The 23,899-nt window shown below is 47.6% G+C and overlaps 8 protein-coding genes across 8 annotated transcripts; 5 read left to right on the forward strand and 3 right to left on the reverse strand.

Annotated features, from left to right (window-relative positions):
• Window positions 1-2,780: 2,780 nt before the first annotated feature.
• Window positions 2,781-4,373, reverse strand: LTR84_010359 (uncharacterized protein; the record flags this gene model as incomplete). The annotated part of the gene is made up of 1 exon (XM_064853896.1): window positions 2,781-4,373. One exon carries the CDS (start codon window positions 4,371-4,373, stop codon window positions 2,781-2,783), a length of 1,593 nt encoding a protein of 530 aa, XP_064700471.1.
• A 970-nt stretch (window positions 4,374-5,343) lies between these two features.
• On the forward strand, window positions 5,344-6,604 carry LTR84_010360 (uncharacterized protein; the record flags this gene model as incomplete). The annotated part of the gene is made up of 4 exons (XM_064853897.1): window positions 5,344-5,442; window positions 5,505-5,565; window positions 5,618-6,093; window positions 6,143-6,604. The coding sequence occupies 4 exons, from the start codon at window positions 5,344-5,346 to the stop codon at window positions 6,602-6,604; spliced, it is 1,098 nt and encodes a 365-aa protein (XP_064700472.1).
• A 922-nt stretch (window positions 6,605-7,526) lies between these two features.
• Window positions 7,527-9,764, reverse strand: LTR84_010361 (uncharacterized protein; the record flags this gene model as incomplete). The annotated part of the gene is made up of 1 exon (XM_064853898.1): window positions 7,527-9,764. One exon carries the CDS (start codon window positions 9,762-9,764, stop codon window positions 7,527-7,529), a length of 2,238 nt encoding a protein of 745 aa, XP_064700473.1.
• A 559-nt stretch (window positions 9,765-10,323) lies between these two features.
• On the forward strand, window positions 10,324-11,505 carry LTR84_010362 (uncharacterized protein; the record flags this gene model as incomplete). The annotated part of the gene is made up of 1 exon (XM_064853899.1): window positions 10,324-11,505. The coding sequence occupies one exon, from the start codon at window positions 10,324-10,326 to the stop codon at window positions 11,503-11,505; it is 1,182 nt and encodes a 393-aa protein (XP_064700474.1).
• A 161-nt stretch (window positions 11,506-11,666) lies between these two features.
• LTR84_010363 (uncharacterized protein) lies at window positions 11,667-12,766 on the reverse strand (the record flags this gene model as incomplete). Its single annotated transcript, XM_064853900.1, has 2 exons — window positions 11,667-12,420; window positions 12,489-12,766. 2 exons carry the CDS (start codon window positions 12,764-12,766, stop codon window positions 11,667-11,669), a joined length of 1,032 nt encoding a protein of 343 aa, XP_064700475.1.
• A 332-nt stretch (window positions 12,767-13,098) lies between these two features.
• Window positions 13,099-15,578, forward strand: LTR84_010364 (uncharacterized protein; the record flags this gene model as incomplete). Its single annotated transcript, XM_064853901.1, has 4 exons — window positions 13,099-13,110; window positions 13,338-14,047; window positions 14,101-14,160; window positions 14,231-15,578. 4 exons carry the CDS (start codon window positions 13,099-13,101, stop codon window positions 15,576-15,578), a joined length of 2,130 nt encoding a protein of 709 aa, XP_064700476.1.
• A 1,561-nt stretch (window positions 15,579-17,139) lies between these two features.
• On the forward strand, window positions 17,140-19,223 carry LTR84_010365 (uncharacterized protein; the record flags this gene model as incomplete). The annotated part of the gene is made up of 2 exons (XM_064853902.1): window positions 17,140-18,631; window positions 18,766-19,223. 2 exons carry the CDS (start codon window positions 17,140-17,142, stop codon window positions 19,221-19,223), a joined length of 1,950 nt encoding a protein of 649 aa, XP_064700477.1.
• A 1,427-nt stretch (window positions 19,224-20,650) lies between these two features.
• On the forward strand, window positions 20,651-21,798 carry LTR84_010366 (uncharacterized protein; the record flags this gene model as incomplete). Its single annotated transcript, XM_064853903.1, is given in 2 exon segments — window positions 20,651-20,894; window positions 20,909-21,798. The coding sequence occupies 2 exon segments, from the start codon at window positions 20,651-20,653 to the stop codon at window positions 21,796-21,798; spliced, it is 1,134 nt and encodes a 377-aa protein (XP_064700478.1).
• Between the last annotated feature and the right edge of the window lie 2,101 nt (window positions 21,799-23,899).

The raw sequence follows: 23,899 nt of genomic DNA on the forward strand, positions 1-23,899 counted from the left end.
TACTAGCTATTTATATAACGAGGAGCTAGAATAAAGCTAAACCACTTATTAAATAATCTTTTCTAGTAGTAATCTATATAGAAATATATTTAAAGAGTAACTAGAGAGCTTCGTTATTTATAAAATCGTATATATAGTGCTAAAATACTCTCTAAATTAAGAGACTAAATACTCGCTAGTCTTATACCCTAACTAGTACGCATTTAGCACTTATTTTATTAAATCATTATTTACTTATAATCCTTACTTACGCTGTAATCGTATTTTTTAAAATAGCCTCTTATCGTTATTGTACTAGTAATGCAATTTATCGCTATATAAATAATCCCCTTAAACCAATACTTAAAGTCCTTCGCTAGATCTCTATTACAATATAACTAATCCTTTAATTTATAAAATAATAGCTTAATAGGGTTTAGATTCGGTAAGTACGAAGAGAGATACTTAAGAATAATATCGGCGTTCTTATAGATCCTCTCAATCCTATCATAATAATAAATACTCGTATTATTAAGTAGAATAACTAATTTTGGCGTAGAAAAAGGATTCATCTCCTTTACGAGCTCCTCAATAAACCTCTTAAACCTCTCTCTATCGAATAAGTCGTGAAAAACCTTATAATAAAGGATATCATTATAATAAAGAGCTAGCAAAACACTCTAACACTCACTCCTCCTCCCTACTCTCAATGCTTAATAGGGTATATCGTAACGAATCTAACTATATTTCCTCTCACTCGTCCTCTCATTTATAGCTAATTTATTCACTATTATAAGCTAATTTACGCTATAATCGCGCGCTATACGAGTATAGAAGTAAGCTCGTAATTCCTTATTCTAGGCGCGATATATAACGAGCCCTAATCTCTTGCGAGTAAGGCCTATTTCCTTAAGGGTTTTACTCACTATTATAATACTAATATTTATTATAAAATACTCTATTAAATAATCGGTAATTTCACTTAAAAAAATAGTCTTATCCTCCTCTAACAATACTACTAAAGCCTCCCTTACCTCTCCATAAATTTTAGGGCTTAAACCCTTTCTCCTACGCGTTAAATTGAGTATTAATTAAGGCGTTTTACGCAGTATATTTACCTAGGAGACAAAGGAGGCGGAAACCCTATTAAATTACGCGATTCTTTTATCGGAAATACTAGCTTCGAGCTGTAGGCGGATGAGGTCTCTAACCTCATCTATATATCGCAAATGAGACCCTCCTAACGGCATTTTATTAGATTTCTATAGAGAACTAACGACGAGGATTACGATGCAACAACTACAGAATAATAAGGAGCGATACTTATCGAGAACGAGGAGGAACAAGCTCACCGCTATTTCTAGGCCAAAAAAGTTCGTTACGGATCGGTTAAACCACGGATATTTGCCTACTCGAAAATCACAATATACTACTTTTGATAGCCCCGCACGATCCGTGGTTCTAAGCTGCCTCCAGCTCTTGCATCTTCCTGCACCTTGCTTCCACGACCTGAGGTCTGCTCTGCCAAATCGATCACTTTGCTCCTTATAAATTGTCGTCAATTCGTCGACATTGGCATTATCACAAACTGGGCATACCATGGCATGTATCTACAATGACTCGGCATTGCCCACGCTTGTACTTCGTCACTGCTTGGGACCTCAGCTTCTGAGCCTCTGTAGATACAATGAGGTGATTCATGAGGTAGCTACGTTGATGAACCTCAGTCTTATTGTTGGCATGGGTTTCAGCAGCCACTGACACCGAAGAAAGATTGTGTATCCGCACCACGCGCGAGAGCCGTTCCTTCCGGCCGGCGGGAGAATCTTGCAGCTGCATAGAAGCATCTTCAAGCTGGACAGAAACAGAGATAGGCAGGGGTTTATACCTCCCGAGAAAAGATCGCCCCGGCACAGGTAGGCGGCTGTCTCACTTTATCTACATGCCAGACTCCAGATGTCAATCCTACTCTGTGAATGAGCATTTCTGGAGATTTCGGGGAGCGGGGGGCGATTTCACTTGCTCTTTGGGGGTATTGTCTTGTCCCTGAGATCCCTCGGTGGACATGGGAATCCCTCCGAGGGGAGTGTGGTTGAATGCTTTGCACTGCGATCTTTCCGCACCAGCGGTGTTATGGGTATGCATGGCTCGACCTTGGCATGAAAAATGTCTACCATGTTTCCTTGAGCGCGCTGCCGCCGTCTGTCCCTCCCTAACTTTCGAGAGGCTCTTCGGACCGGGAGATCATGAGGCTGTTGACTAAGCAGTGAATGTGAGTTCTTAGGGTCCATTACTGAGACCTCCTCACCGGAATATTCGTTGGACTCCTCAACCAGGCAACTTAGCAGTGGGGTCTCCACTCACGGTGCAACAGCCTAACCTATCCGTATTCTTCAATCGCATCACGGAGTTCGGCATACACGTGCAAGTCTGAAGGATGCCAACTCGTGGAAGAATCCCACAAAACCCAAAAAAGATGATGCACCTCGGTTGAGCCCGATCCGAGACTGGTCGAACTTTCCTGTCCTCCTGCTACCCCTCTTTCCTTCAGCCTTACCTCAGGGATTCGTGAGCACTTCTCGGCTTGCCTTGTTCTATGTCCCTCTGATCATAGCTGTCGTCCTTTTAGATTGAAACATAATACTAAAGATCTTAGTAGTAAGGTTTTGGAAATGCTCCTGATCATTATACATCGAGAATAGGCACTACTGGCCTCCGACGACGGAGGTCTGACTATATTTGGACTTATCGATACGGCACAAAGATCAACCATAACACGCAGTTTTGCTGACTATGCAACCTTAGCCGTCGCCCCTTAGACTCGCGTTCCCACTGACGACTCGCATCACTCCTCCTGGCGTGACCCTGAAGTTGGTCTCGAAGTTCTCTTCTCCAACACGATCGGCATCCAATTCGTCTCTCCACGGTTCTTCATCTACCTGTCTTTGCCTTCGTCGTGCGCGGGCACTACCTGGAGCCTGCTCGTTCAACAATACTTGATCTCTCAACCGATTTCTCCTCATCCTGGCCCCCTCCACTCTGATACTCCTCCAGAGCTCTCTGCTCCGTCTCTCACGCATAGCGATAGCATGTAAAGTTGGACTTTCCTGTCCCATGGCCCCGCCAGCATCTGATGGCTCACGCGCAGCATTTGAGACTGGACCAAAACGGGTCATACCAGGTGGCGCCGTATATGCTGCTTCACGTTCCGTGATCAATAGATTTCGTGAAAGATCAGCAGGTGTTTGAGGTTGTGATCTGCTTGGCAACGAATCGTTGTAAACCGAAAATGCGCTACCGTCGAGATAGCGTGGTCCATGGTCTTGGTCTTCCCCTTCTGCTCGGGGCACTTCAGCAGTACGTCTTGCAGTAATGGGCGTGCTTGGCCAAATCGATGGATCCTCAGTACGAGGAGGTGGTGACCGATCAAAGAGAGATGATTCTTGAGCAGGGGGCGAACTAGGTAGTTCAACTTGTGAGTGTAGGATAGGTAATAAGTCGCTGCTCTGAGTACGAAGCAATGAGGAATTTGGTTGAGTCGCAACAAGAGGGTCTTCAAGACGTTCCTCAGAGCTTTGAGAGATGCCGACACTAGTGCGAAGGGATGCTACCGAAGGGCGTCGACGAAGACTCCCAAAATGGTGCAGTGGAGGGGAGGGCAAAGCGAGTCCATCCGAGCCAAAATCACTAGAATACGCCGAGTGACAACTGTCCTCTAAAGAAATTCGAGCGACTCCTTCAACAACATGCCCTGATACACTTGTTGAAGAAAGTTCCACTTCCGACGAACTGTAGGGGTCTGTCTGGCTTCGTGGCCTGTACCGTCGTGTGAGACGTAAAGAAGGAACTTGGGCTGTCTCTGGTGGTTGAGGAGTACCTGAATGGCGATCAGGAGAAACAGCGGTTGCGAACCTCAGCAAGGAGCTCTGGCGAGGGGCATGCATGTGGGGATAACCATTTGATGGAATTGCAGCGGGCGATATGGATGGGGATTCACCATCGGTGACAGCATCATCACCGCCGTCACTTGGGCTAGGGTCATAATTTGAATCTGCAGAGGAATCTTTGGCATCCTCCGAGAACGTATTAGGTTCAAAAGAACCGGAGGGCTGTCCGGTGTCCTTCTTCTCGACCCTGCGGACTGCATCTACTGCTGAACGAATTTTTCTGGGGCGGCATGCAAGATCGAGAGTACTTGGGGCGCGTGTGACTTGGACTGGGACCGAAGAATCTATCGCTGGCAAAGCATTCCTGCGATAATCTTCGAGATAGCGGCTGATGTCCTGTTTATCGAAGCCTTGCTTGACAAGTCCTTGGTAGATTTCAGCCTGTTGCATATGGAACTGGATATCATTTTCGGAAAGGGATATGCTTGTTGGGGGTAAGCGGATCATCTTGAAATGGGATATTTGGGGCAGTCCAAAACCTCAGTCGCCAGTCGTGATGGTTGAGAAGATGCTGGGATTCAGACTGGAGCTTGAAAACAGAACCCTCGGCCCATCGAAGCCTTGTTTACGACTTCTGTTGCATTGGACTTCACCATTGTCGCTGCCACTTACGGATTCGCTTCAATCTGGAAAGAGATAGAGTGGACAGAATGGCAGGTGATGAGGAAAGTATAACCCTGTCAAGGTTCACATAGGTAACCGTACCTCCCTCCTGCGACTCTTGAAGACATCTGTAGCTATTCACCTTAGGCGGAACATCGAGTGAAGTGGGAGCGCCATTGGTGTTCCTTCATAAATGGCAAGCCTGCTCAGTATCGCCAGCTTGTCTTTCAGAGAGTTTGAGAAAGAGTGGGGCAGGATAAATGTACCCTGCCTAGGTATCTTTGGTTAGGGCTTCTTGTAAGTAGGCTGTAGCCTCGCTAGTGCCTCTCATGGCAAGAAACAGACATTTGGCCCGAAGGACAGAAATATACATGGCGGAGATCAAAACCATCATTAATGTTGGCACTGACTGAGCGCTGTTCGCCAGACCCTATATGTGCGTCAAAGATGAATCTTAGATATCCCCAGAAGAACAGGTCAACTTGAGATGTGGTACGAGGTGAGGTACCTACCAAGGTAAGAGATCCTGGATAAGATCTGCCAAGACCAGAGATTAGTCATTTATGATGTAAGCTGACACTGTCACGTGTCAGGGCGTTACCGAATCAACGGAATGGTAAACATTTGAGGCGGCCACTGGAACGAACCGATCCTCCGCCTGCGCCTTTACTTGCACTTTGTCCCACATTTCACAGCGCCATCCACCGCGGTCAACACCACCTATAGGGTCTCGAGAGCAGGCTTCTTCGACGCTGAAGACATACGAACATCCCTTCTTGGTTGAGCCGCCTCCTAAGCAATTCAACTTGCCAGTATGGCGTTCCTCTTTGGTGGGAGAGGCCGCCAAAGATCCCCTGCTGAAATCGCAAGGTCGCTGAAGGACGTACTTCTCAAACTGGAGGACAACCCAAAGGTTTGCATTCTCAAGGGTTACCGGCTTGGGCCAGGATCATGCTAACAGCGCCTTGATGACAGGTTGAGGACGAGGTGGCCAAGTATATGTCGCAGATGAAGTTGATTGTCCAAGGCACTCCAGGTAGTTGATCTGCGCACAAGTCTGACTAGGAAGTCATTGACGACCCTTATAGAAGTTGACTGCAGCCCCGAACAAGTCCACCAACTAGTCTCCTGTATCATTCAAGAAGACATACTCTTTGAACTGGCCAAAAGTGTTCGGCTTCTTCCATTCGAGGCTCGAAAAGATGCTCAGATCATCTTCTCCCACATCCTCCGCTTTAAACCCGCCAATGCACAGTCAGGAGATCCTTCAGCCATTTCTTACCTTGTCCTACAACGACCCGAGATCATTGTGGAGTTATGTCGAGGTTACGAACATCCTCAGAGTGCCATGCCGTGCGGGACTATATTAAGACAAGCACTGCAATATGACACCATTGCTGCACTTATACTCTACGACGAGTCACAACCTGGTGGAAAGGCCGTTCAACTTAAAGATGTTGATGTCAGCCAGAAGCAAACGGGTAAGGGCCTGTTTTGGCAATTCTTCAATTGGATCAACAAGGGCACATTTGAAGTCAGTGCCGATGCCTTCACCACTTTCAGGGTACGTATCCAGGGCTCGAGACATGAGACGAGTTACTGAGAAATTCTAGGAAATCCTGACAAAACATAAACAACTCGTCTCACAATATCTCGCCACCAACTACGAACTCTTCTTCACACAACATTACAATCCCCAACTACTGCTGTCCTCATCATATGTCACCAAACGGCAGTCGATAAAACTCTTGGGCGAACTCCTCCTAGACCGCGCAAATTATGTCATCATGACCCAGTATGTTGCCAGTGGGGACAATCTCAAATTAACCATGAATCTTCTCAAGGACGACCGGAAAATGGTGCAATATGAAGCGTTTCACGTGTTTAAAGTCTTTGTCGCTAACCCCAATAAGAGTGATGAAGTGAGAAGGATTTTGATCAAGAACAAGGGCCGACTATTGAAATTTCTACCAAGTCTCTTGGATGGCCGAACGGACGATGATCAATTCTTGGATGAAAAGAGTTTTCTGGTGAGACAGATTGAGATGTTGCCCGATGAGGGGTCTGGAGGCTGAAACAAACTGTTTGATGATGTTTCACTGTACGATTGGAATGTGCCTCTGGAAATTTGCGCATCACATGAGAACTTGGCATACACTAGATGCTATCATTATCTCATCGCTCCCAGAATCTCCATTTGCGATTGCTTCATGTCGAATGCAAGCAAGCAGGCATCTCTGACCAGCAAGTTGGCTTTCTGGAAGTGGCGCCTTGTTTGTTCCAGACAATCTGGATGCCATTGGGTCAGATGGATAGAATAGACACCAAAGACCAGGACCTATTCATGTACGTTGTATGTATTTATGACACGAGGAAATGAAGAAAACCGCCCTGATGACCAACATGAGATGTGCGCAAGTCTCCCTCCACTGCACAGGTAGATGACCGCCTTCATCTGTTACCAGTAAAAGAATAATATGTCTGGTAGAAAGCTAAGTCTTCCATGCACGCGGCAATACCACATCCGAGAAATACGTCCTCTCTACACGATGGGTCGAGTAGTACTTATGTACCAGTGTTGACCGATCCAACACTGGCGAGCTCGTCCAGTAAACATTTGAGCGAGTGTGGAAACATGCCTTTCGGTATTGTATCGATCTTTCGAGGTGGGCATGACGGTCGTTTGACGTCGTTCTGTTCCTGACCCCAATACACGTAATCTATCGTAGCAGACAGCGATGGAGATACGTTTGAGTATCTAGGATGAATGCCATGGACAGAGAAAGAAGATTGGATCAATTCGCTCCGAATTATGATATTCACCGCATACATACTCCTGGCCAAGAGATCAGGTTAAGAACCGTGACAACAGAAGAAGTCAACCAACTGATATGGTGGTCAAGAATCCCATTTCAGAGCAAGCCCAATCCTAATCCCAGTACCAATTCATCTCTAGTCATTCGTATATTCATTCATTAATCAGAGTACACAACACACTCACTGCTCAGCAGCATCATCGCGATCTCCAACATTCACACCCTCCATCTCATCCCCCAACAACTCCAACTCGACCTCATCGCCCACCCAACCCTCAAACTCTTCAAGCCCCTTCTGAACATGGACCTTGAATCTGATAACATCTTCCAGACATCGCTCAATACCGGAGTGCAGTTCCTCTCTGACCCTGGCAGCCTCTTCGCGCATCGCCTCCCACGCGACTCCGACCTCCATCTCACGCTGCTCGAGCTCAACGACACCGCGCTCCAGACCCTCCCGCATGCGTGCAAGTTCTTTCTCGAGTTTCTCAATCGCTGAAGTCTGTTGCGTGTAGATCGTGTTGTTGCTCTCTTTCAGCGCATTATAGCTGTGGCTCGCTTCGTTGACCCGGTAGTTGAGATTGTCGATCTCGGTGTGTTTCTCATGCAGAGCTTCGGAGATGTTGTCGAGGAAGTCGCGGGCGTCGTGGTCCGCGTCTGCGGCTGCTTTACGGCGCTCGTTGATCTCCTTACGGAGAGAAATGAAAGCATTGCGGACTTGGCCTCGTAAGTCCAGATTTAGGAGATGCATTGGCGAGTAGCCTACGTTCGTGTCGGAGAGGAGTCGGTCTGCTGAGCTGTCCGGACTCGCGCGGTTGCGGCGGCTTTGCGAGGACGAGAAGACTGGCGCACTGTCGACGATGTTGAGGCTAAGCTCATATGAGACTCCATTGGCATTGTGTGCCGTTGAGGGGATCAGGGACATTTGATATCCTAATGAGTTATATCGTTTGACGATGGCTTCGAGGTCTTCAAGCTTTTGCGCAGTTTCGGCTTCTTTTTCCAAGACCTTTTTATTCACTTCGTCCAGGGTGGCAAGAGCATCCTCATGACTTTTGCTCAGTCGTTCACGCTCGGTGTTCATCCGATCAATATCTTGGATGTTCAGCCCCTGTCGATCGACCGACTGCTGCAGATTGTTTCTTTCTTGCTCGACCATCTGCAGATCTGCATCGACCTTTTGTATTTCGGCTTCCAGGATTTTAATTCGGGAATCGTATTTCTCAATTTTGGCTTGCACGTTGAGATTGTACTCCTCAAATTTCTTCTTGTCGTCCTCGAGAATTTTGAAATGCTTGTCGAGTTTGGCAATGTCAGGTGCATTTCTCTCAAACTCTTCCACTTGGGCTCTCAGCGCTTCATGTTCAGCTTCGTACAATTTGAGCTCTTCTATATGTTTGGCATTGACTCGTTGGAACTCGTCAGCCATCGCCAACATATGGGGCTGTAGAGCTGCCTCTTCGCTTTCTTCATCGTCTTCTGGACCCATTTGAAGCCAATCTTGATATGCCCCGAAAAGAAATCGGAACACGATTCGGTCACTTCCAACATCAACTCCAGCCTCCGCACATGCATCATCGTATGCACCACGAGAGAAGTTGTCCAACATGTGCGCCAGTTGCATCATCCAATGAAGCAGACCGAGAAAACGGGGCCAGTTCTGTCCACCAACAGCCACTAGATGTGATTTGGTAATATCTCTCTCGTAGGGATATCGTAGCTGTTTCATGATTGGTGGAACTTCAGTGTCGATACTTTTCTGAAATTTGTACCCAGGATCAATACGTCGATATACCCACTGGAACATGAGGGTGAAATCTTTTTGTGTAGGAGACTTCACTGAATTTTGTGTCAATGAATGTTTCATCTCCATCTCAAAGTTGTTTTGAGTCAAATAGTCTAATAGCTCTTGACTTAGTCGCGCCCTATACGACGAGTCTCTCAATGGTCGGGGATCCTTGGGTATTCCAGCTGGAACGGGTGGTTGAGAGAAGAATGATTGATGAGCAACTGGCGCATGGCCAGAAGGTCTTGAGAAGATGCTGCTCCTACGTTGCAGGCTCTGCGAGGCTGGTGTCTGAGAACCAAATAGCTGATTTGGCGCAAGACTTTGTCTCCCCGTGTGACCTCCCGCAAAGATATTTGTAGAAACAGACCTTCGTGCTGTTGACATTCCCATATCCGCCAGGTTCCCTCCTGAGGATGATCGATGAAAGTTTGGCTGAGCGGGTCGTTGCATGGTCTGATTGATTGAGGTAGACCTGATGTGAGAAGCTGTGTATTGTACATTGCGTATTTCATTGCTGGAGGAAGTGCGCTTGACTGCAGACGCAGGTTGAGGTATTCCAGAGAAGTTTTGAATGGTCCCAAGGGTTTCGCGGGGCCGGCGCACACTGAACATGCCAGTCGGTTGTGACATGTTGAGGGTGGGCGCGTCGCGCAGGTACAGTCGATCGTCGATGGGTATGTAGCAGAAGTTCGATGGGAAGTTGATGTCGTTATGATGATTTCTGTGAAGAGTTTATCTGTGGATGGTGTTGCGTTTGACAGAAATCAGGTGTGGTTTGAAAGGTGGAGTCTGGTGGGCAGGAGTTATGCTGTTGAGCCTGAATCTGACATCGATGTCAACAATGATGATGGAATTGGTTTAGCCTGCCGCGGAGTGGGAGTAGTTACCACGACGACGGATGACTCAGCGAAGCACAGCACGTGCTCCCCGTCATCATGTGACAAGCACCAACCACGTGATGTCGATGAACCTCGGCCTGGCAAAAAAGGCTGCGGCTGGAAATGATGGATCAGGTCAATGCCATCAAATCATCCCCGGCAAATCCATCAATTATTCAATCCATCACGTCTTGTATTTCCAGGCCGCTTTCAGATCTCCCATTAGCATTCTATTTTGTTCTGTTCTATATCGCTGGTGACCCTATTGACACCGCATGTGTTGAGCCAAGTCGTCCATTCCCCCGCCCATCATGGCACCCAGAGAGGAACTCGTCACATCCGCCATTACCTTCCTACAAGATCCATCTGTCGCAGCAGCACCCCTGGAGAAACGTATTGAATTCCTGAAGTCCCGGAACCTGACTCAAGAAGAAGTCGATGTCGCTCTTGCTCGAGCCGCCGCCGCTGCTGGGGGTGACCCATCTCAAGTAGCTCCTTCATCCGCTTCTCAATACTATCCCCCACCTCAACAGCAATGGAGAGGTCCTCCTGGCCAAGCATATCCTTACCCTTACAATCCATATGGCGAATGGCAACCTCCTCCACCACCTGAACCTCCTCGTCGTGATTGGCGAGATTATTTCATCATGGCCACAGTGGTAGGAGGCGCGAGCTATGGTCTTTATGTTCTCGCGCAAAGGTACATCAAACCTTTGATAGCACCACCCACGCCGCAGCAGCTGGAACAAGATAAGGCCGCCATCGATGAACAATTCAATAAGGCATTTGCTCTTCTCGACACGCTATCTACAGACACCACTGCCCTGAAAGAAGCTGAAGAAGCCCGAACACAACGGCTGGATAATGCCATCGGTGACATTGAATCCATAGTTGCCGATCTCAAGGCCGCGAACATGAGACGGGAAGACGATGCACGCCGGATGGAATCTGAAATCAAGAGCATGAAAGACAGTCTCCCGAGATCGATCGACAGCGTCAAAGACGCCAGTGAACGACAACTCAAGGAACTGAGTACGGAACTGGCGAGTTTGAAACTACTTATGGGCAATCGTATTGGTTCTTCAAGCGGTTTCGCCCCAGCCACCCAGCCCATCACCCGCCAACAAGTAGCCGCCGCCACTGGCGGAAGCGTAAATCCCACTGCGACAACCACGACATCTACCGACTCTGCCTCACCTGCTTCACCAGTGGTCCGACAACCTTCATCGTACGGCAATGCCCCCCAACTTCCACATTCCGCTACCACACCCTCTGTTCCCACGGCATCACCAGCGACAAGACCAGCATCAGCGGTCCCCTTCGCTGGCTCCGCTAACAAGGCTGCCATACCTGCATGGCAGATGGCGGCACAGAACAAAGCCAAGGATTTCAGCAGTGGACTGAATACCAGTGGGGCGAATGCCGGTGCCAGCAGCAGTGCGCCGCAGCAACAAGATGGTGCAGATGCTGTTGCGGCGCTGAACGCAAGTTAATGAAGCGAGTAGGCGAGGTTGTTCTAGTGTAATCGTGGTTGGATTTTTGGGATTTTGGTGACGATTAATTGCCATAAAACTCAGGCTTCAGCCATGGCGATGTAGGAATTTACATTCACTCTATACACATGCCATGCAAGAATCCAGAACAATTCCTGACTCTATTGCTCCTCGCCGCCACCACCACCAAACCTCGCCCTCGCAATCTCCTTGAACATCTGCATTGTACGATCCTCCTTCTCCTTGAGCCCTGCTAAACGCGCATCCCTTTCCGCTTTCCTGGCTCTCAAAATTTCCTCCTTCCTTATTTCTCTCTCATTTTTCCTCCGTTCATTTTCCTTCTTCATCCGCTTCACCTCGCCCAAGCTATCTTCGTCGCCCATTACCTCCGCGTCTCGTAGGTCGACGTCGCCGCCTGCGTCCTTCGCAGCCGAGAACGCGCGGTTCGAGTCTGCGATTTCCCGCTTTTTCTCGATTTGGCGTTCGCGCGTTCCAGCTTCGGCGCGCGGGGCGAGTTCGTCCAGCCGCGCTTTTTGTTCCTTGCGGTCGTACTGTCTTTGGGTCTTGAAGGCTGTGTATTCTGAGGTGCGGGCCTGGGAGGAGGCAAGCCGGGAGTCTTCGTCGCGGTCGCGCAGGTCGGACAGCGTGGGTATTGATGCACCTGCGCTGGGTCTGTGGTTGGATCCATGGTCTAGGTCCGTATTTGGCGCATGGACACTGTATGATAGCGGTGCAGGGCCGTAATCATCCTCATCATCCTCTTCTGCGTCTTTAGGCTCTCGGTCTTCATCTGACGGAGTTGCTCTGCGTCTCATGTGCGATGTAGTTTTATGTGAGACAGGTTCGGAGGCAGATGTTTTCGCCTTCTCGAAAGTCTGAGGGTCATACCATCCCTCCGCAAGTTCTCCACGGTTCCTGCCATGTCAGTACTCAGTCCTCAGTAATGTATGGCTTGGATTGAAGCATAATGGTGGCAGTCTTACCATTTCCCCACAAAACTCTTCCATCGCCCTTTTACCTCTTTCTCATCGAGATCGTCAATGTATATCTGCTTTTGTATGTCTAGGTAGAGAGCGAACATTGGCCGGAAGGCGGAGAGGTCATGGCGGGATAATTCACGGGCACCCAGTGGAAGTGGCTTTCGTTCGATTGAAGGTTTTACTCGACGCGGTTTTTCGTGCGGAGATCGAGATCTGTGTTTTGATCTTCGCTCGGAGCGATGTGGAGATCGAGATCGTGCTCGGTGGGATTCTTGTGGCATTTTGCTTCGGTTCGAGAAGAGCCAGATAGTGGTACTTTTGTCTCGAGATGAACGTGAACTCCAAAGGTGGAGGGTGAGAAAGTGGGGAGGACAGGGTAAAACTTCGGGGAGAATGAAATAAATGATTCCGGACTTGCATCACGTCACCTCCGAGCCTCGGAAGAAATATGAATTCATGTGACCGGTCCCAAAGTTTTTCGATGATATCGACATTGACAAATTCCTCCATTCCCATCATTAAATTGCGCAGTATTCGAAAGACTTTCTAATCCTTTGTTCTTGTTACTGCGTTCATTTCCATTCGATAGATTTGTTTTCTCCTCCCCCAGACCATGCATATTCTTGTAAGTCATATCCCAGGCCTCTCAGTCACACTGATATCTGGGAAAATCGTAATGATAAACTTACATGATCAAACAAGGTCACAAATGACGATGGGCCACCGTCTAACCAGTCCTCACCATACGTCCACTCATTAGTGAGTACGCTTGAGGCAGCAGGGCACCAAGTTTCTGTAGTTCTGCCTCATGTACAAAGATCGTGGATTGGCAAAGCCCATATTGTGGGCCAGACTCTGACACCAACATATTTCCGGCCAGGAACTCTTCACAACGATGATGGCATCACTTCTGAGCGCCCTTTTGACGACGGCGGAGAAGAGTGGATTCTCATAGACGGCACACCTGCTAGTTGTGCTCAAATTGGTCTGCACTATCTTTTCAAAGATAGGGGACCCATTGATTTGGTCGTCAGTGGACCCAACTATGGGAGAAACACGACTGCCGTGTTTGCTCTGTCGAGTGGTACTATTGGTGGCGCAATGGAAAGCGCCATGAACGGCACGAGAAGTATTGCTCTATCTTATGCTTTTGACTCGAGAATACATGACCCCGAGATCATCTCTGCTGCCTCAAAACTGAGCACTCAGCTGATCGAGAAATTGGTCAAAGATTGGCCTGAAGATGTGCACCTCTACAGTGTCAATGTCCCACTGAGAAAAGGAGTCGAGAACACTAAAATTCTCTACACTGAAATGCTGCAGAATAGGTGGATAAATGGGAGTTCATTCAAAGAACTGCCTGAGGAGGCCGATGACGTTAACCCAAACGTTGAAGAACAGGCCATTCGTGACGGCGACAATTCTACAAATGGAACCGTCAGCAAACCACCACGGCGGGCACACCGGAAATTCAAGTGGTCACCCACTTTTGCTGATGTCCACGGATTTGTTGCAGATGCGAAAAGGGGTGATGGTTGGGAGGTTTCACAGGGAAATGTCACGTATGTTTGTCCAAACTGTGACTTTGTCAAACTTGTCAGACTAACAGACCTAGGGTCACACCACTCATTGCAAACTTCTGGCATTTGCCTCACTACACCGGCGAGATTAAGCTGTGAGTAAGTTGTCATAGATGGCCCGCTTGAGTTTCGAGGTCACAATAGCAACTGATACATGTGCTATAGAGATGACGCTCAATCAGACGGAAAACCTACCACTTCGGCCGAGAACCAACCACAAAAACTAAATGCTGTGGTTGCATACCCGGATGCTTACGTACAACCACTACTCGTGCAAGCTCTTGAAGCTCTAGAGAGCTTATCAATCAACTTCATATCTTCTCTCAGTGAGCTCCCAAGTGCCACAGACTCTGTACTCCAATTTTCCGCTTATGAATCATTGGACTTCGAGCATGCCCTGCAATATCCCAAGAGCTCACTTGTTTGTGCTTACGTCATACGAAAGGCTTTGATCCGTAAACACTACTTGTCAAACACGATATCCACGTGGCTCGTGAAGCACCAGGATAGCACCTTGGCCAAGCATTTCCAACCATGTGTGCATTTTGAGCTTGACTATGCCGAGTTCCTGGATGATGCACTTGTAGATGCTTGGGATTTGAAAGAAAGTATGGCCAAGAATGACCTGGCTCAGTCTCCGAAGGATAAGCAATGGTGGATTTTGAAGCCAGGGATGAGTGATGGCGGCAATGGCATCCGTCTATTCTCGAGTATTGCACAACTTCAATCTATCTTCGAGGAGTGGGAGGAACAAGAAGACTCAGACTCGCAGGAGGGAGATGAAGACGGGATTGAAAACGAGGACAGTCCTGCTCGGTCGCAAGGGCAAGACAAGGACAAACCTCACGATGAATTTGACGGTAACGCCATGACATCACAACTCCGACATTTCATTGCCCAACCATACATCGACCCACCACTGCTTCTCGACGCATATGGCCAAAGAAAATTTCATATCCGAACTTATGTGCTAGCTGTGGGTGCCCTCAAGGTCTATGTATACAGGGAAATGCTAGCGCTGTTTGCAGCACTTCCCTACCAACCGCCATCCAAAGCCGAGGACATTGACCTATTGGACCTCTCACAGCATCTGACAAATACATGCTTCCAGGACGAGTCGACCAAGAGCTCGTCTGTTCATGCATTCTGGGGCCTCGAGTTCCCGGAAACCATGCCGGAAACGAAAGAGAGAATATTCGAACAGATCTGTGAGATTACGGGTGATGTGTTCGAAGCGGCTGCCAGAGAGCAAATGGTACATTTTCAAACATTGCCCAATGCATTTGAAATCTTTGGTGTCGACTTTCTAGTGGACACCGACGCTAACATATGGCTTCTGGAGCTAAATGCGTACCCGGATTTCAAGCAGACTGGGCGAGGCCTGCAGGACAAGATTGTTGGAGGCTTGTTCAAGGAGGCTGTTGCCGCCGCAGTACTTCCCTTTCTTGGTATCGAAGTCGACGAAAAGTCTAATCTTCCGTTGGTCAGGCAGCTTGATCTTGGGCGAGGGTAAACGACGTTGTGGTGATCGAAAAGCCTCGTGGACGAAAAGGGTCGCCTGCATATAACTCATCTTTGGAAATGAGTGTGAGGCCATCGGATTGGATCGTGCATAATACTGTGTGACAGTAGAGTGGGTCGGAGATCTAGCTCGAATAGATACTCACTAATACATTTGATTGTTTATTGGGGCGCGGATCTGGCAGCAAATGCCACTTCTTTAGTGCACATATTGCCCTCGGTCTTTGTCTCTCGTACTTGGTCTCTGGTAACCCCTACTTTTAGCGTGTGATACACTGTCTTCGGATCGCATATTCCTCACTCATTTTCCTCTGATAGGCTGATGAAAGCGAACTATAATACGTTCATGAGTGGGGTAGGTTGTCCTTTGCTCGGGCTGACTCGAACTATCAAGGTGACATGGCTCTTTTTTTGGTAAAAATCGGCAAGAACAAATCCGTATTCGGGGGCGGAATTTGCCACGAACGGAGGTGAACAGAAGGATCTGGCTCTCGCAAGCTGAGTAGGGCATGTTACACAGCAGCAGCTATCAGGAATCTTTTGAGGGGCCTTTCACCTCTTCTGATCCAGTGGTAAACTGTGAGCCTTGGAATCGACAAGTGCAAGCGATACTCATGGTTCCTCCTTCCTTTTGAAGCCGGATGGAATTATAGCGTCTTTGTTCATCTGTTAGCTTGCCAATAAATCCACAAGACTTTTGCCGCAGGACATGCTTACTACTGACATAGTTGAATTATTGCGACAGTCTCGATTCTCTAGGGAATAGGCCGAGAACCAGAGTCGATCAGAAGACTTTTCGAGGCTCACTTGAGCCCTTCCAGCAACATGCCTAAGTCAGTTTACAATCACAAAGGACCTGTTTGTTCAATTCTGCCCGCTGAGTGGTAACAACCTAGTATCTGGCAAACAACTCTTCCTAGCAGCGCAGACAGGGCAATCGAATCAGGATTTTCCCACCTACACCCCTCCCCTGTCATCAATCAAGTTGTATACATGGAATTATGCTTTAGTCAAAGCTTCGACATGGACGGAAGTATAGGCGAGGTGCTATAAGGCCTCCGCCATACTATCACTGAATTCAGATAGATCTACTACTACGGAACTGCAAAATGCTCACCACGGAAATCATGGCCCTTCCAAGCCTTAGGAGCCCTGATCGAGTATTCAAGATTGCTGGAATCATCGCAGCAATCTTATTCTTCCTCACCACGACCCTCATTCGATCATTCACATTCGGCAATGAATACAATCAGAAAAGATCAAATTTGTGGATGGTCCAAATATGCATTAGTTGCATTATGATTGTGGTCACCGCTGCTGAGGCTTTCGTGGCCGCTCAGTCATCTAATCTTTATTCAACTGGTGATCCGGAGCTTGTTTAATACCTCTTCTCGAATTTAGTATGGACTATTCTTCTCCTTGGCCTATTCAACTGCTGGGGCATGGCAGGATATCCACATTATGGAGCATGGTCAATCCTCCTATTCTGTTCTTGCGGAATTTGCAGCATCGAACGAGCCGGAGAAGCGAGCGCACCTCTCTCCTTGAAAGTGATGCTGCAGGTCTGCTACATATGTCTAAAGTCAGCCTTGATCATTACCAGTCTTTTACACCATGGTATCGCCTCTTCAGGAGAGGCTGTTACTCCAGAGGAGGCTCAGCCCCTACTGGGTACGGAACAACCAACTGCAAATCGCGAGGAGGATAGGGAGAAATATCCAGAGGAACTCGACAGAGAAAAAATTCGCGATCGACCAGTCTGGCAATATCTGGCGTCATTCAAGATCCTCCTACCCTGCATGTATCCAAGCTCCGGGCAGCAGAAGATCCACTTTGTGGGGATTTGTACTTGCACTTTTCTCGGCGGGATCCTGGAAACAGTTACACCTCTATGCCTGGGGGGTGTGATTGACTTGCTAGACGGCTTCCACATGCCGTGGAGGGCAATAGCACTGTATGGATCCCTGACATTCGCGAATTCTGACGCTGGAATCTTCTTGGTCCGTGATTGGCTTTCAGCTAAAATGAACATAGAAATGACGACCAACCTTACACAACACTCCTACAACGCAATTATGAACCTCTCCGCGGACTTCCACGACTCGAAAAAGACCAACATCACCTATAGTATCATCCATAACGGGCAACAAGTCATTGATCTTTTTAATGATGTATTGTTTGTCATCTTCCCTATGCTCCTAGATGTTATCGCTGCTGCATCGGTTCTTACATATATGTTCGGTCCATATATGTTGTACACTATTACTCTCACAACGGTGGTGTTCTATTGGATCATGTTCACCTCGTTAAAGCAGAAGACCGCTCTTCGTCGATTATATGTGGATGCGTTTCATGATGCAGACCATCAGATGTCAGAATCCTTCATCAATTGGAATACAGTCAGTCAGTTCGGTCAAATCCAATATGAGATCGGCAGGTACCGTGATAAAAGCAGAGCCGTTCAAGTTCTGGCGATGAAATCCTATTTCTACAGCATGATAACCCGCGCAGTCCGTCAACTCGTCCCGACCATGAGTTTTATTGCAGCCTGCGCTATCGCAGCTCTTCAAATAATCCACCATCAGCACAAGATCAGTGATTTTGTCGTACTCATCACTTATTGGGGACAGCTTATACGCCCACTCGGCTTTCTGGCGAGCAAATTCACAGATATCGGGAACAAATCAGTTTCAACTGAGAAACTCCTAGTCCTGCTAGAGAAAAATCCAGCCGTATGTGATGAGGAACTTGCCAACCCATTTATCTTTAGAGGCGGTGCCATCGAATTCGAGAACGTTACATTTTCCTATGACCGTCAAAGAACAGTTACAGACGGTATCAGCTTCCGCGCAGAACCAGACAAAACAACCGCACCAGTCGGACTCAGTGGAGGCGGGAAGAGCACAATATTCAATCTCCTCTATAGATCATATGACATCGAGCAGGGGAGGATATTGATAGACGGACAGGATATCAAGACGCTACAGATGGCTAGCTTCCGCAAACATATTGCAACGGTATCGCAGAATCCTCAGGTATTCAACAGTAAGTCTAATACTTTGCAAAAGAGATACAGCACGAACTATCAACGGCTACTAATATTTGACTCAATCACCTAAAACCTTCCTTAGACCAGACGGTTATCCATAACAGCTACTGATGACTTTTTCCTGAGACAGTGACCATCACGGAGAATATAAAGTACCCCAACCCAAACGCTTCTGATGAATCTGCAATAGGCGCTGCCAAAGCCGCAGGGTTGCACTCCAGAATCCTGACTTTCACCCACGGCTACAGGGAAAAGGTTGGAGAGCGCGGCACAAAGCTCTCAGGCGGCAAACTACAACGGCTTGCGATAGCGAGGGCAATTCTGAAAGACTCAGATATTCTCCTCCTTGATGAAGCAACCTGCAGCTTAGACAGCATCACAGAAGCACAAATACAAGTAACGTTGAAAGAGCTCAGTGTGGGCAAGACGGTCCTTGTCATTGCGCACCGACTGGGTACGATCCGCCATGCGGACAGGATCTTTGTTGTTGATGATGGCAGGGTCAAGGAGGCAGGGAGACATGATGAATTAATAACACGAAAGGGAGGTTTGTATGCGAAGATGTGGAGGGAGCAAGTTGGGCGTTAAGGAGGACACAGACAGTAGTGTTAGCCTTGTTCTCAAAGCATCAACTAAGATATTTGAAGAGTAATTCTAGAGCGCTCCCACATTTTTACGAGAAATGATACTACACTCGAAGATGTGTACTGTGCATTATACCCTAGGATATGGTTGGTATAGCTACCTGACTGGTACTTTCGTAAACGATAGGCTGGTAAGGAATTTTACGATGCATAAGGACAGAATGTATTCATCGAAATCATAGAGTTAGGTCAAGTCTAGATACTATAAGTAAACAAGTATTACAACATCAAAGTATATTATCGTTCAGAGACAGATTTGAATATCCACCACAATAGAAGTTGTCCTATATTGTTATCGACGCAATTTGCCCTCCATTAGTCCTACATCTAGACATCTAGCTTTAGGTTGGACCAATTAGATTTTGCTATGTACTAGAAGATAGATTATCTACAAGTCTGCAAGGATCTCCTTCTTCACAAAGTATCGGCCGGTTGTTGCTAATCCAGCTTCTTTTCTACACCTATCACAATAAGTAGGGAATATAGTTGATCCTGCAACACTGCCTGCGACCAAGACATCATTCTCGTCTGATTTGTTTCAGTACTTAGCAGTAACCCGCTTTAAGATTTCTTTGTCGTGTGCCAGAACCTTTTGTTGCTGGTGATTTGGCAGACAGCCTTGTTCGAGAATTGGCATTAGGTATTTGGTTGACGTGAATCCATGTCTGAACGCTGTGCTATTAGGTACTATTGAGCACTGAGATATGTTTCAAACTCCAGACTCCGAGACACAGGCAGCGCTCTAGAACAATGAACTGTATACGCACCGATCAGGCATGGCTGGGGACTTATCTAGAGATGCTCGAAACATGAAACTCAGAACACAAAGGACAAAAACACAAGACGTTGATCACAGAGCAATAATACCTTTCTGAGGGGTGTCACAAAGTGAGGCAGTGATATCAAATTGGTCTTTATGCCGCCAGCTCAACCTCAAGGCCCATCCTTATGCAATGCATATAAGAACATTGAGTTGAACTGTACTGGATCGTCTTCCTACAAATCTCAACCTTCAATCAACAACCTAGCTCCAAAAGCATATCCAAACTATTAGCAGCAATCACCAAAATCCAAAGCTCACCAGCAACCAAGTGTACTCACCTTCACACAATTTCAATCATACCAAGACCACAAACCCTACAAGTTCTAGCCTTCCTTCAAAAGCACCACCACAGTTATATCAACGCAATGGACTTCCTTCCAATTTTCCACGTCTGCAGATCCGTTTTGAAGCATATTCTCTACTCTTATTTGCTTCTCTGCTTTCCAACACTCCTCTATGCTTTCATCTTCAACCACTTCGAAACAGAAATGCGTTCGTCCCGCGACACTGTCTTGACTAAAGTGTATTTCGCTCTGCCAAATCCATACATGGTCAAAGCCGAGATCCTTGGCTATCTGTGTCTGGTCTTTCTAAGCAGATTCCTTTTGACTCTGATGTGCCACGTCATCTGGTGTTTCTATCGAAATCTGGCGATCATCAAATCATACCTCGTCTTTCCAGGAGTCAAATACTTGAAGAATCTGGCTGTGTGCATCATCCGCAACTGTCTCTACCAGTATCGCAACGAGTCTGCCGCTTTCCGTGCACTCTGTCTTCTCATGGACCTGGGATGTTCTATCCGAGAGCTTATGACCGATCCATTCACCCTTGCCTCCTGAATTTGATCGGCACCGCCGTTCGGGATTGGGTCGTCAGTACCGAAGGCAGCCGTCGCGAATTGACCACATTTCTAGCCGGCTGTACGCTCACCCCAACGACTATCTTCCTCAGATATTGCACTCAGTCCCTGATCATCAGTATTCAAGGATGGTTCTATGTCTATGTCGAGCTCTACCGCGACTGCCACGGCAACGTGACGGTGATTCTGGCCGAAGTTCTCCTTGTAAAAATCGTCATCATCCAAGAGCGTTTCGTACCAGCATTCGACTTCGAAAACTCGCTCTCGCCTTACGACGAATACCCATCAGTCCCACTGGAGATCGAGGATCTTGAAACAGATTCAGAATCAGACCACCAATCGAGTTGGTCGCTCTCCAATGGCACACATTCTTTTTACCGCCGTGGCTCACTGTCAACTATCGAGGAAGTCGACGAGGATATGAGTGAGACTCAATCGACCACGGACCAGGACAACGAACAAGGACTCCAATTGGTTCCGTATCATGCCTCCAACTTTGCCGGTCTCGAATACGAGGAGTTCGACAACGACAGTGACAGTGACAGTGGGTCCGAATACTCCGATTTCAGCTGGGACACCAAAGAGGTTGACGACGATACCTACAGCCAGTCCGAGTACTCCGACAATGAATCCGCCTGGGAGTCCGAGTCCGCCTACAGTGACGACGAGGCGTCCATCGACTATTCAAACTATGCACGCTCCCTTCGCGAGTATCAAACCGAAATTCGTGGTGCTGTCCAAGTCCAAATCCAAGTCCTCGGTAAACGTCGATACGATGCAGCATTTGAAGATGAGGTCTCGGAAGAGATGTTGGCCTGGCTCAACGAAACATACTAATTACCTTTATGACGTGGTATTGTGATATCCTCAACGAAGTGCTTGTATGTGCGCTGGTTGACGAAGCCCGACTTCTCGAGAGGAGCAGCCAATGTTCGCGAAGGTCCGATGTGGGCATGGCGACAACATGTATCTTAACTTTTGGCTGTTTTGAAGCATCATAGAAGTTTGTTTATGCCCTACCCCGGAGATTGGGGCATTTTAATAGCAACATTACATCATTTTGCATTTCATCGTGTCTAGTCACTTTGTTCACATGTCGTTGAGTCTGCTCGTTGTTGAGGATAGCTTTGCGACTAAAAGGTCTTCTTCCCATGCAGGACAAAGGAGTAAATAGATCGTTCGGTCACTAGATCTCGCTATCTAGGCCATAAAAATGCCCGAGTCCGACGAGTGCTTTGAAATCGTCGTCCAACGTCGGCCTTGTTTCTTGATATCCATATTCTCTGCGCGTAGCAACTCGTGCCACAGTTTGTTATACCGCTCTCCAGAAAACCCCGCGCAATTAATGATCCATCCTGCGAGGCTGGCAGCACCTGAGCAATGCGTGAAGCTTGAATTATAGATGTCGGCTTCGTGAAGCAGGATACTGTATCAAACATGAGCAATGGAGACAAGAACATCAGGTGTCCATGCTCTGGTCCAGGCTCGTGTTCGCCGTTCGTCTTGTGTGCGCCCAGGACGCATGAGAGAGTCCCAGCCGCATGCTGCCACAGCGTTGTCCTGTCTTGGTATTTTGCATTTCTTGAAGGCAAAGCATCGGCATCGGCGGTTGCAAAGAAGTCCGAAGTTGCCGACACCATTCGTTGGAGCCCAGTAACACAGCAAGACTAGACTTGAGTTGTCAAGAACGTGCACTGCCGCGCTGCATAATTCATTTCACCGAACACGATGTTATGTTTGAAGAGAGAGGGATGTTGACTGGATGGAAAGAATTGGTACATCCTTGTTCAACAGAGATCGATTTCAAGTCACGGAAGAAACGCGGAATCAAGTGGTCCACTTGATGTGAGTCAGTGCAAGCTGTGTGGTAATATGAAAAGGTACTGATACCGAGTAGGTAGGTACATGGCGGAGTCGAGCCTGTTCTCAATCATTGCCCAGAAGCTTACCTTGTCCCATGTTATCAAAACTCTAGATGGAGAGGAGAGGGTTGGATAGCATTCTCGGCAAGAGAGGCTGATCACCAAGATGCATGTTCCTTGAATACTCGTACTGGACATGAGGGTGGAGCACGTGATCACTCAAGGCGGCGTGCTAATGTAAGCGGAACACCCGCAGATTGTTCGGGGAAAGTGTGCCGAGCGGTCAACGTTCAACTTGGCTTGCGGCAAGTGCACCTGCACCTGCACCTGCACCTGCACATGCACACAGAGCGCGAGTCAAATGTCGTAACCGCCAATGTTTGTGACTTACTCTATATCATCTGCAGGATTGAATCGTCGGTCGTTTCAGCACAACTTGCAGTAGTTGCTGGAATGACTGTTTCATTATCGGTTTGATGTTTGAGCCATTTCCTCAAAAGAGCGAGAAGAATTGGGGGATGATAAAGCGTGACGGTCTGGAATTAATGTCGTGATTCGGTGATAGGAAGAAAGAAGAAAGAAGAGGCGAAATCATAAAATCAGGTGCTTGCATAAACCAAGAACTAAGACATGGTCAAGCAGTGCAACCAGATAGAGTACGGAGAACGGAGAGCGGACAAGGTATTTCAATAATTAATCATTTCGATGCCAGTGGCTGCGGCGGCAGATGTCCAGAGGTGGACCCGACAGTGGAGTGTCGGATAAGGATGTGTGTCCATGGATTGAACAGCCGAGGGATTGAGCATGTGCTTTGTGCTTTGTTCTTTTGGTTTGAAAGAGCGCGAGGTATTGAGGAAGAGGCAGCAGAACATGCCTGAGTATCACCGGAGACCAAACATCAGGTACGAGGTACTATGAAAGATGCGAACCATTATTGCTTGCAGCTAAAGTACTTGTCTTTCAGTGGCATGAACCGCCAAGGTCAAGGTCACTTATCTGCTGGTGGATGTGAGGAGAAGCATAAGGAGCAGAGAGGTTGACAAACGGCAGAGACCGTTAACTAGGCACCTAGGTAG

This window comes from Exophiala bonariae, assembly GCF_035927105.1.
Source record: "Exophiala bonariae strain CCFEE 5792 chromosome Unknown scaffold_42, whole genome shotgun sequence".
Lineage (NCBI taxonomy): Eukaryota > Fungi > Ascomycota > Eurotiomycetes > Chaetothyriales > Herpotrichiellaceae > Exophiala > Exophiala bonariae.